The sequence below is a fragment of the Hyla sarda genome, chromosome 2, assembly GCF_029499605.1.
Source record: "Hyla sarda isolate aHylSar1 chromosome 2, aHylSar1.hap1, whole genome shotgun sequence".
NCBI lineage: Eukaryota > Metazoa > Chordata > Amphibia > Anura > Hylidae > Hyla > Hyla sarda.
Genome location: NC_079190.1, coordinates 376,782,176 through 376,795,555, shown reverse-complemented (window position 1 = coordinate 376,795,555; position 13,380 = coordinate 376,782,176). Strand labels below are relative to the sequence as shown.

At 42.8% G+C, this 13,380-nt stretch overlaps 1 protein-coding gene across 1 annotated transcript in view; it reads right to left on the bottom strand.

The window, feature by feature from the left end:
• Positions 1 to 6,774, bottom strand: part of CLUH (clustered mitochondria homolog) — a 92,144-nt gene extending 85,370 nt beyond the window's left edge. The window contains exon 1 of the mRNA XM_056558454.1: positions 6,562 to 6,774. Coding sequence (XP_056414429.1) covers positions 6,562 to 6,640 — 79 coding nt within the window. The 5' untranslated portion in view covers positions 6,641 to 6,774. The remainder of the gene's footprint in view (positions 1 to 6,561) is intronic.
• Between the last annotated feature and the right edge of the window lie 6,606 nt (positions 6,775 to 13,380).

Below are 13,380 nucleotides of genomic sequence, written 5' to 3'. Positions count from 1 at the left end.
CGCCCGACGGGAGGGGGGTTTGTCATGATTTACATAAATCTATTTCCGGCGTATGTTATGCAATGCTCTAGGATGGAGTAGGATTATATATCAAGCGAACGCTTCCATTAATTCATATAAAGACAGTAGCCAATAGCTAATGGCATCAGCGCTCAGAAATGCCGTTAAGTATATCCGCACTGCGCCCCTAATAGTGTGGAAAAAATGGTTTGGTCGAATGAAGGTGACCTTGATTAAAGCACTGGAAGCAGATACCACAAACACGCTGGGGGTAGCGGTGTAGTGCGTGTTCCTATAATGCTCTCCTGACTGTCACCTCCACCGCAAACAACAGCTATGGCGGTCCTAGACACTACTATTGCCCGCCAAGACTGTTTACATGATACTATAAATGACTGACAGGACTAAAGTCCTCATCAGATCATATCGGGGGAGATTTATCAAAACCTGTGCAGAGGAAGAGTGGTGCAGTTGCCCATAGCAACCAATCAGATCGCTTCTTTCATTTTCCACAGGTCTCTAAAGAGGCCTGTGGAAAATGAAAGAAACAATCTGATAGGTTGCTATGGGCAACTGCACCACTCTTCCTCTGCACAGGTTTTGATAAATCTCCCTCATCATGTCCTATAAACCAGTGTGCCTCCAAGTGTTGCAAAACTACAACTCCCAGCATGCCCGTCCAACAAAAACTGGGAGTTGAAGATGCTGGGAGTTGTGGTTTTGCAACAGCTGTAGATCCACAGTTTTTTTTGAGGGGGTGGGGCACTGCTTTACAATATAGTCCATCAATCTGTGCTCTGCATGTTTTTCTTAGGCTAGGTTCACACTACGGAATTTCCGCCTGCAATTCCGCTTTGAAATTGCAGGCAGAAATTCCGCTTGCTAAAATATATAGTGTAGTGAATGGGTTTACATTCACAAATTCACACTTTGGAATTTGTGAACGGTAAATCCGCTTGGAAATTTCCGCCTGAAGAATGGCGTTGTTCATTCTTCAGGCGGAAATACTTGTGGAACACATTGCAGTCTATTGGAGACTGCAGTGTCTGTGTGGACAGATTCAGTCGGCGCTGAGATTCTGTCCGGAGATTCCGTAGTGTGAACCTAGCCTTATAGATCAGACTTCAGTAAGGATGTAAAGGGGTTGTTTGGGTATGTCCGTATATTGCACTAAAGTCATCAAAATGATACACCAAGAAAAAAAAAAAAGCGTATGGAGATCAAAATGTATCAAAACATATCAAATTTTATTAATACATAAATGCAAAAATTACATACATCTAAAATCATTTAAAAGAACATGATAAATATGTAAACAGATACAACTTTATAGCACAAAGACAAAAAAGTTAGGTCTGGTGTAGGCTCAAAGTGCTTCACTGCGGTATAGCTATATAGAAAAGAGTGTAAGAAAGGAACCACATAAAAAAAAAAAAAAAAAGCCCAAATTAATACAAAAAGTGAGCCTGGGAGAAGTAAAAACCCAAAGCAGTATCAAATCAACAAGTGTAGACTAAGTAGTTCCCAAGAATATGTGAAATACCAAAAGCAAGGAGCCAAATAATAAAGTGTACAAAGGGTAATTACCAAGTAAAGAGAAACCAGACCTCCTTTTTTGCCTTTGTGCTACAGAGTTGTATCTGTTTACATATTCATCATGTTCTTTTAAATGATTTTGGATATACGGTAAGTAATTTTTTCATTTATGTATTAATAAAATTTGATATGTTATTTCCATATATGTAGGGTCCAATAGGGTCATAGAACAGTAAGGCCCGTTTCACACTACGTAATCGATAATCATAAAGATTCCAAGTGCGGGCAGTGCCAACTGCGCATACATTGCCATCCCCATAGACAGCAATGTATGCGGAGCGAAGTTCAACCACAACATTGAATGTTTTCAATGTTCTGGCTGAATATTTCAAGGGGATTTTCAGGGCAGGAAGTCCGCCTCGAAAAACTCTGCAGTGTGCACTGTGCAGAGGAATCCTATTGCCAGCTGCACCGTAAGGCTGAAACCGGCCTAAGAATACCTTTGGGAAAGATTTTCCTGAATCCCCGTGAACTGGATCCTTTATTTGGCAAAACACAACTTCCACATGAATAAAGGTATACAACCCCCTTAGAATCCCCTTACTGCTACCTAAGGACACGACTCTGATGTATAACACAGGGTGATACAAAGGATGGAGCAAAAATGGAGACCTGTGGTTAAAGTGACATCGGCAGTAAATCACAGCACATCAGCTTTCATTTTCAATAGCCAAAATGTGACATACACTGCATAGTGTGACATATAATTGTGACATTATAGCAACAAAAAAGCTTTGTATGTGTCGGAATTTACAAGAACGAGGTCTGTTGTGACAGATTTGATAAATGTGCTCAACATAGAAACTGCATTTCGGGTTAAGCAATTGGAAACCACTTAGTGCTTATGTCATGGGCAAAGTCCAGGCTGCCTGAAGACAGTGAACAGGATTCGACCCATGTATAAGCTTAGTATGGACTAGATGGTACAGGCGCCAGATACAATATGACAGTCGTCAGAGTCATAACGTGTAGCTTCTAGACCCCATTGCAAAATCTGCAACAGGGCCCCATGTGCCAATTATAATACTGGTCTCTCATAGAGAAGGTGTGCTTCTGGACCACCTTAGGCACCAGGGCCCCAATGCGACTGCTACCTCTGCATGCCTTATAGTTATGCCCCTAACAGTTGTGCTCCAAGCCATTCTGGGTGGGTCCGTTCCGTACAAAAAAAAAAAAAAAAAGGAAAAGCTGAACAGACCAAAAACGGGTCAGAGAACAGCGGCAGTGTGAATTTAACAGATTACATCTTCAGGAGCCAGCCAACAAACCAAAATGGCACAACTTTTGCATTGAACCGGTGTACAGCGACCATCTTTAATCTCAGTAAAAAAAGTCAATTGCCCCGATGTTAGAAAAACCATGTGCCCTTACTGATCACATGAGAGACTTCAAAGAAACGTGTTCTGTGCAATGAGTAGGTGCAAAGTCTAGGGTCCATTCTTTTTTGCCAAGGACACTGTAACTCGCCACTACCACCTGGACAAGGAATGGCTTATACCACCGATAGACTACATTTGGCAGATCTATCAGCAGGATGGGGCCCCTCCACATTTTTTGCATGGATGTTCACCAATATCTGAATGAAACTCAACCAAAACTTTGGATTGGCCAAGCCGGCACCGATTCAATGTTGCGCTGGCCTTCTTGACTGCAAGATCTAACACCCTGTGACGTCTCGGTATGGGGCTACATCAAGGACTAAAATATGAATGCATCACAGAAACAGTGGAGTCCATATCTGAATTTATAATGGCACTCAACTGGACTACCGCCAAGACATCTGCCGTGTCACCAATGGAAATCACTTTGAACACTTGTAGTATATAAACACTTGGATCGTGTGTCTTTTCCTGTTAAGAAATTTGTGTTGTGTTCTCTCAGCGATGAATACGAAGGCCATCGTTCTGTACCATCCTTTTTGTATCACCCTTTATAATACATACGGATATTTTTTAGTCGGTGTGATGTCCATCTGTGTCTGACGCTTTAACAGTCAAATGACTGGTCGAGGCAATGAAGAAAAGGTCCATAAACAAAAGGTAGTGCTCCATCTACAAATAAACGACCGATTAGGGCTGGGCGGTATGACCAAATGTGTGTATCACAGTATTTTTTAAACTTTTGGCGGTTCCACGGTATATAACGGTATTTCCTAGCCCCCCTCCCCATATTACTTATCAGCGCACATCCCCATTGGGGTACTACTCACCTACGTCACCCGCATGCGCTGCCCTCCTCGTCCTGTTTGTTGCGGCCGCGCTGACACTCTATACTGTGTGGTATCCCTATGCCCGGGCTGCAAAAGGTAAACAAAATAAACTTTAACGCACCTACGTCGGCCTTACGCTGGGGAGGGGAACGTCGGACAGCCGTCAGCCTATCACCAGCCGCAGCGATGTTCCGCCTCAGCTGGTGGTAGGCTGAGCCCACTGATAGGTGATAGGCTGAGCCGGCTTCTTACATGACAGTGGGCTCAACCTCACCGGCCGAGGCAGAACATCGCTGCGGTCGGTGATAGGCTGACGGCTGTCCGACGTTCCCGTCCCCAGGAAACAAGTGAGGCCTGTACCGGACCAACGGGAGGTGAGTTAAAGTTTTTTTTTGTTTATTTTTTGCAGCCCGGGCATAGGGATACCACACATTATAGAGCAGTGGTCTCCAACCTGCGGACCTCCAGATGTTGTAAAACTACAAATCCCAGCATGCCCGGACAGCCAACGTCTGTCCGGGCATGCTGGGAGTTGTAGTTTTGCAACATCTGGAGGTCCGCAGGTTGGAGACCACTGGTATAGAGCGTCAGCGCCGGTGGCCGCAACAAACAGGACGAGGAGGGCAGCGCATGCGGGTGACATGTGAGTAGTACCCTGATGGGGACAGGGCTGGGCTGGGCTAATAATTAATTGGGGGGGCAGAACAGCGCTCGCAGGTCACATAGGATTAGTTCCCTGATGGGGGGGGGGACAGTGCTGGGCTGGGCTGATTCATTCCCGAGGGGCCAAACCGGTATTGCGGTATGGGTTAAAATTCATATCGTGTAGCACAAAAATTTCGGTATTCGGTATGAACCTATATACCGCCCAGTCCTACGACCGATACAATGTATCAAAGCATTGTATAAACAAGGACCATCAGATTCTGATAGATAAGGAAATACCTAAATGGAGAACAATCCAAAAACCTTTGGAGACACATTGTGGAGAACACACCAGGAATCACATGGACCCACAATGCACCAAAATGATGCGTCCTGCAGGCCCGGAAGGAACAGCTGAATCATGTCAAATATTATTCCTTCTACAGTTCCTGTGCTGTGATCCCCTGGTGAACACACTAGTGATGGCCGACACAAGCCTCCTCTATAGCAGTGGTCTGCAAACTGTGGACCTCCAGGTGTTGCAAAACTACAACTCCCAGCATGCCCAGACAGCCAACACCTGGAGGTCCACAGTTTGGGGACCACTGCTCTAGGAGGATTTCAATGGAGCAAAACAGTTGATATCTGGACAACCGTGACGTTTCATCCCTTGTCAATGTATGTAGTCACCTAGTATGTGACATCCCCAAAAAAGGCTTTACATTTTAATACTAAGAGCCGACACGTATTGCACTTGCTGATACCCAAGTAGCACCCTAGGAAGAGCTGAATTTCAGGCGTGTGACACTGCAGCATTCCAGTGTTGCCGGCCCAACAGATCAAGGACGAGCCGCTGTTTACAATGCGATCACAGGCACAGTCCGGCACAAGGGGGGGGCTAACAGGGCAAGTAGACCAGGCCCGGGGAACACAAGGGCATTGAAAATGTCTTACAGCAGCACAGCTCCCAAGGGCATCAAGTCGCTAGGCAAGCACATGCCCATACAATCCCAGGACGCTTATTACATGTAGGATCCAGAACAGTGTTTTATGATCTACATATATATATATATATATATATATATATATATATATATATATATATGACCGTGTTCCCCAACCTGCAGGAACTCTCAACCTTTGGCTGTCTGAACATAATGGGTGTTGTAGTTTCGCAACCGCTGGAGAGCCACAGGTTGTAGGTCACGCTGGATTGCACAACCAGTAACCGGAGCAGCAGACACTAGTAATCACGCACGATACATTTGTGCAAAACTACAACTCCCAGCGAGCCCAGACAGCCGTTGGCTGTCTGGGCACGCTGGGAGTTGTAGTTATGCCACATCTGGAGGTCCACAGTTCTGGAGGGCGGGCGGGGGTTTGAACCTCTATGGGGGAGATTCATCAAAACCTGTCCAGAGGAAAAGTTGCTGTGTTGCCCATAGCAACCAATCAGATCTGTGCAGGTTTTGATAAATCTTCCCCTATGAGTGTAAATCGTAGGAACTGACCTAAAGTGTGACACTGATCAGTCTCCGCTAGCCCGTCACGCTGTACTGCACAATCAGTGCTAGAGACAGTAGCGATCGTGCACAGATACATTCTTGCAAAACTACAACTCCCAGCATGCCCGGACAGCCATGGGCATAGTAGTTTTGCAAAACCACAGCTCTAGAGCTACAACACTCATTTGGCTGCGTTAACATGGTGCAGTTTTTTTTTTCTTGTTTTTAAATGGTGAATTGACTTAGTCATGGGAGGGGTTTACTAATGAAAAGTGAAAAAACCTCAGTGTGAACACAGCCCTACATTAGTCCTAACAGATCACCATAGTGTAGTATATATTCTGGGCTATTTTCTACCATAATACCAAGGTCACCTGTCATGGGACACATTAGACTTGATATGCAATAGGAATTGCTGGTTGCCACATGGTCAACCCCAAACACTATGCCAGATGTCTGTAGGGCACCAGTGTCACTCCAGCATGGCCCCCTCCTGTCGTATGTGTCACCCACTACAGGTACACACAGAAGTATGTGCATCCTCCCTCGCTGACCTCTATGTAATGCTCTGCCTCCTAGAAGTCACACTCCGCAGCGCTCTCTTACCGCAGCAGGGCCTCTTGTCGGGGCTGTGTGCGGGGGCAGCGGGGCTCTGCACGCCGGGCTCCTCCGTCTTGCTCACCATGTCCTCTGTGCTGGGGCTGGAGGTGGATCGCGCTGCTGGAAGGACAGAGCCGGCCGCTCAACACACACACACACACACACACACACACACGTGGTGCAGCTGTAACCTCTGCCACCCGACCTTCCAGATCACACTCCAGCGACGGCGGCCGCTGAGGGACAAAACTCTAACTGTCTGCTGAGTCACTGAACGCCTTAAAGGGACAGGGTTGTTTGTTATTTCCCCCCAGAGCAATGCGTTGTGATTTGTAAAAGGATTGCGTGTGTATGTATGTATGAATATGTGTGTGCGTCTGTATGTATTGAGATATATATATATATATGCAGACACACCACATTACACTTTGTACACATCACAATAAATGTATAGAATGATATACAGTAGACTCTCCCAATATTTTCTATGTATGTATGAATGAATATTAGAGATGAGCGAAGTTACAGTGATTCTATTCGTCACGAACTTCTCGGCTCGGCAGTTGTTGACTTCAGCCTGCATAAATGAGTTCAGCTTTCAGGTGCTCCGGTGGGCTGGAAAAAGTGGACACAGTCCTAGGAGAGAGTCTCCAGCCCACCCGAGCACCTGAAAGCTGAACTCATTTATGCAGGATAAAGTCAGCAACCACCGAGCTGAGACGTTCGTGACTAATCGAATCACTGTAACTGTGCTCATCTCTAATGAATATGTGGGTGTATCTGTATATACTGAGATTAGGGCTGCACGATATGGGTAAAATATGCAATTGCGATTATGGGCCTAAATACTGTGATTTCCATATGCGACGCCATATAATAAATAAATGGTGAAATCCCGCCATTTCGAGTCCAATCTCCTCCATTTTACAACTATCCACCAATTTTATGCCCACCGCCCATTTCACATCTCACCATATAATTTCTATCTTCCCCAGTCACATTCTCCCCTCATGGTCACATCGTCTCCCATCGCATTTACCCCTATGGCACATTCCCCCCTCCCCCCGCCCCCTGCAGCAGCACACGGAAGCAGACACACCACATTACACTTTGTACACATCACAATAAATATATAGAATGATATGCAGTAGAATCTCAAAATAGTGGACACTCAGGGAAATAAAAAAGTATCCGCTATTGAGAGATGTCGCCTATTGGGAAAAAAGGCTCAAAAATCTGTCTAAATGACAGAATACTCCAGAGTGCAATTACCTATAAAACATGATAAAAAGCAATATTACAGTAGAATTTCCCAGTGCCATTTAATCACCCCTTATCAACCCCCTGTACCATTTCATCCCCCTTTTATACCCTGTGCCACTTTATTCCCCCTGTGCCTTGTGCCAAATCACCCCCTCTTACCCCCTGTGATCCCCTTGTGCCATTTTATTCCCCCTTTATGACCATCTATGAAAATTCATCACCCCCATCTTTACCACCCCCTGTGCCATTCCCCCTGTGCAATTTCTTTCCCCCTTTATCCCCGTGCCACTTTATTCCACCTGTGCCAAATCCTCCCACCTCACCGCTTGTGCCACATAACTTTTCCCCTTCCCTCCTCCCCCTGTCGTTCTTCTTACCTTGCCAGCAGGCTCAGGTGCAGGGGCTCTAAGTGGGTTTAACATTCTCTTGACTTCCTTTGTGCTGCACTTATGGAAAACAGCAGCAGTGGCTACGGGCACTGACAGCTTCACTCATCAGTGCCCGCAGCCACCACTGCTCACAGCCTCTCAGTAGGTGCAGGGAGGATGCCAGGAGAACATCAATGATATTGCCGGCGAACGTACAGAAGCAGGAGACCACTGTTTAAACAGCAGTCTTCGGCTCCTGTGCTGGGGGTGCAGCGGGGGCAAGGGCCCCAGGAAAGCCAGTGTCCCTTACTGGGGTATTGGCTGTAGCCCCTGATGGTGGCCCTGTGTACAAGGACATAAGCCTGGTTGTCCCCTATTGGGTGTGTTTTGTCCCCTATTGGGTGTGTTTTGTCCCCTATTGGGTGTATCCGCATCCGCTATTGGGAGTATCCCCTATTTGGGATTGTATGTTGAAACCATTGTATGTTGACACCATATCTCTATGGAAACCTGGTAATTGGTTCTGAAGCCACCAAAATGTCATCCAAAATCGGAAAAAGTGAGGACTAAAAAAAAAACAAGTAGATAACTAATATAGATAAATTAAGTCCTTACATATAAAAGTAAGAAAGATCTGCAGGAAGCTGTAAATCACTGTCTATGTAGATGACAGGAGCTTCTTCAGGGTCCTGTACAGTACACACAATGTCCTAAAGTAAAAAAGAAGTAAAATGGAGCGGTCCTCACCTGGTAAGGTCAATAGAAACAAACAAAGATATCCGCACTCACCGCTGGATTAACGACTCGATCCTCCTAAATAGGGAAGCCGGCGGGTACATGAAGGATTGGAAGTGATCAAACGCCTTTCCTCCACTCTAGACCATGAGACTTGATTGCTCCGCTCTGAAGCAATGTTTCATAACGATGTTTCATTTCAAACGCTAACAATTTTTCACCTACAGATCCGTATAGGAGATTTTATTTGAACCACCAATTGTACTTTGTACTAATATTACTCATTTTACAACCAAATCTACGGTAAAACCCCAAAAAATATTTGAGGGGCAAAGTGGAGGAAAAAAACTAAATTTTGCAATTTTTGGGGGCTTCCATTCGTACGCTGTGCACTTTTTGGTAAAAACGTATCTTTATTCTGTAGGTTCATACAATTAAAATGATACACAAATTATATACCAAAATGTTTGGTTTATTCTGCTACTTAAAAAAATATTAACTTTTTGAAAGAAAATTTGTATGCTTAAAATTGTTCTTTTATGACCCCTATAACTTTTAATCTTTATGTATACGGGGATGTATGAGGGCTCATTTTTTGCGCCATGATCTGTTGTTTTTATCGTTAGCATTTTTGTTTTAATGGGACTTTTTGACTGGTCTTATAAATTTTTTTCGCCTATTTGACGTGATTAATAAGCATGCAATTTTGGATTTTAGTATTAAATACACAGAAGGAAGTATTTCATCTCTTTTCTGTAGAACAGTGACTCACAAAGGACAACCTACTGAACCGCTCACCCAATGTCCCCACAAATCTGTTTATTTAGTTTGTCAGAAACTGGTATGTTTAACTGATACAAAAAACTGCGAAAATGGATGAGAAAAAAATGCATCTGTTAAACATGTGTAAAGAAATGAGCAAAAAAAGCACTTTAAAATGTATCAGTTAAACATATATGTTAAACACATAACTGAAATCAAAAACGCAATGTGAACGGAGCCTACACTGATCCTTGGTGAGAGTCCTGTCCATTTTCAGGCCCACTATGTGCCCCCAGTGAGAAATAATTGCGATTTCCAAAATACCCTTCTGTAATAAGTCTGCTGACCATGAAAAGCTTGTTATCTTAGGTAAATTTTAGCCTAGTCATCAGATTAGACTATAAAACTGAGGCATGCAAAGCCAAGATAAGCTCATTGGCTTCCATACCCTGTTTGCCACCAATTGTTCCAATTTAGCTTCAATAAGGGGTCAGCAGATTTGCTGTTGGTAATGTTGATGTCTCATAATCCTGAATGATAAAGTCTAAGCAGCACCGGCCCAAGACATTGTGCTACCTGGGTCTAAGAGTGAAATGCTGCGCCCCCCTTAAAAAAACAAAAATAAAAAAGTTAACTGTGCACGCTCAGGAACACCATATTTAATTGTTGATACCAAATATGTTTTTTTTTTTTTTTACAAAAAAGATGTTTTGCTAAATATTTTGCAAAAAAAAATTATTTTCTGCCATTCACTGTACTGTCAAACTAACCTGTTATATTGATACGTTAGGTCGGCACAATTACAACAATACCAAATTTGTTTAGTTTCCATTATGTTTTACTAATTTAAAAAAATTATTTACTTAAAAAAAAAAATTATAATTATTGGCATTTTTTATATTTTCATATACCAGGCTGTATTAGGGCTAATTTTTGGTGTCGTAGTCTGTTCTTTTTATAGGTATCATTGTGGTATTGATCAGACTTTTTGATTGCTTATTACTTCGTTTTTTTCTGGGATATCATGTGATAAAAAAAAAAATTCTGGGGTTTGCATTTTTTTAACGTTTTACACCATTTACTGTATGGGATAAATAATGATATATTTTAATAGTTCAGACAATTACACACAGGCCAATGCTAAATATGTTTATTTTTATATGTTGAAATATTTTTTTAATGGAAAAATGGGAAAAGTGGGGTGATTTAAAATCTTAATACGGAAAGGGTTAATGTGTTTTTTTTTATTAGATTCCTCATACAGATAAATGCAGTTCTATTGACTATTGAACTACATTGATCTGTGTAATCTACACTCCATGACAGGCTCCATCAATTACAGGACCACAGACTAGACTGCAGGAGAGGTAAGCCCTCCGGCTACCTCTACAGTGGATCTCTCCCCTGCGATCGTACTGGGGGGGGGATTCACCTCACTAGACTTCCAGGGAGCAGTTTAATGTCCCTTTAGATGCTGCTATCAGCTTTGACAGCGGCGATATAAAGGGTAATAGCTGACGGCGGCAATTGCCGTATGTCGGCTACTAGCGGCGATCCCCAGCTACTGAAATCAGTTGCTACAATATATAAGAAGTTGTCGTGTGGCTGAGGAAACCAACTCCTAACTACTTAAATCTGTGTATGGGGTGAGTTGACCTGCATGACTTTTTTGTGTATTACATAAGAGCTGTATCAGATGAGTTATTCATTGGTCACATGCTCCTCAACTAAGCTTCTATGTAGAAGTTTTCAGAAAGGCCATGGGAGGAGTCTCTTATCCAACCCCCTTTTTTCAAACCATTCTAGTCTGACTCAGGCCAAAGCAACATCTTCCCTACCTCTGCTCCGACTAAGCAGACATACACTTAGTCTAGATTCCTTCTCCCAGGTCTAGTTACTTCAACCCTATCCTGTCCTGCATCCTGTTTGAGTTAAAGCCTGCTCCAAGCAGGTCACAAATCCTGGGTGCTGTGATGATCTTTACTTAAAAGGTAGTCTCCAGTCCACTCTGCCAGGGCATTATGATTCAGGTTCCAGCTACAAGAAAGAGTATGTACTAGACAGAGGGAGAGAAATAGGAAGAACCCCTCTAAATGCACATATCTCCTCAGTGATATATACGGATGGAGTTAATGCTAAACAGTGTGGCTAAACATGCCACAGAAGTTCTTTAGTGTATGCCATAAGGATTGTGCAGCAAACCTATGAGTAAAAGTACCACAGTGCCAACCTGTGTAGACTTTCAAAGTAGAAAACATCTATTTGGACTGTCCAGTATCTTGTCTGAAACAGTATTTTCACTAGAAACACATCTTACTAGTGTAAAAAGCACACCAGAGACTCTCCATTCAAGATATCTGCTGGTAAAACAACTCTTAAAGGGACAGTGACCAACTCTTTACCCATCTGCTTAAACATGTAAAATATTATTGCTAAAAAGACTGTGGTATATTTCAATAAAATTGTAAGTTTCATACGGTCATCAAATCAGGCGGGGAAATGTCAAAACCAGGTGCTCCCATATCCCAGCTGTACCTGGCCGCATCTCATTCATTTAAATGAGCTGACTGGAGTCAGATAGTGACTCAGGTCGGCTCATTTTTGCCCCGTATCCAGTTTTGTGGCAGGACTAAAACCGTGGTATGCTATGCAGTCCTACAAACCAGAGGTTTGAGATGGGAGCACCCCTTTTAAAAGAAAATAAAAGGGAAAAGGAAGTTCTAGGAATGGTATGACAATATATTAGAGCACGAAAGCTTGTACCGGAAGCTGACATCAGTGAAGAAGCTATACATGGCTTCCAATCAATAAAGGATTACACCCTAAAGACAACTTGCTCATTTATTTTCCCTAATTATTATACTACACGAGTATTTCACTTGTGCAGTAGGATGCTATCCAAAGATCCAAAGTACATTGTTCTGTTTACTGCTCCAGAATGGACTTTGAACATGTTATTTTAGCTAAAAGTTTCTAAATAGCATTATACCCTCAACTTTAGTATACTAGTCAATTTTTTTTTCATAATATCATTCCTACAGAACACAGGGTTTAACCCCTTAAGGACCGGGGTTTTTTCCGTTTTTGCATTTTCGTTTTTTGCTCCTTGCCTTTAAAAAATCATAACTCTTTCAATTTTGCACCTAAAAATCCATATGATGGCTTATTTTTTGCACCACCAATTCTACTTTGGAATGACGTCAGTCATTGTGCCCAAAAATCTACGGTGAAACGGGAAAAAAAATCATTGTGAGACAAAATTGAAAAAAAAACCCGCCATTTTGTAACTTTTGGGGGCTTCCGTTTCTACGTAGTACATTTTTCGGTAAAAATGACACCTTACCTTTATTCTGTAGGTCCATATGATTAAAATGATACCCTACTTATACAGGTTTGAATTTGTCGCACTTCTGGAAAAAATCATAACTTCATGCAGAAAAATTTATACGTTTAAAATTGTCATCTTCTGACCCCTATAACTTTTTTATTTTTCCGTGTATGGGGCGGTATGAGGGCTCATTTTTTGCGCCATGATCTGAAGTTTTTAACTGTACCATTTTTGCATTGATAGGACTTATTGATCGCTTTTTATTCATTTTTTCATGATATAAAAAGTGACCAAAAATGCACTATTTTGGACTTTGGAATTTTTTTGCGCGCACGCCATTGACCGTGCGGTTTAATTAATGATATATTT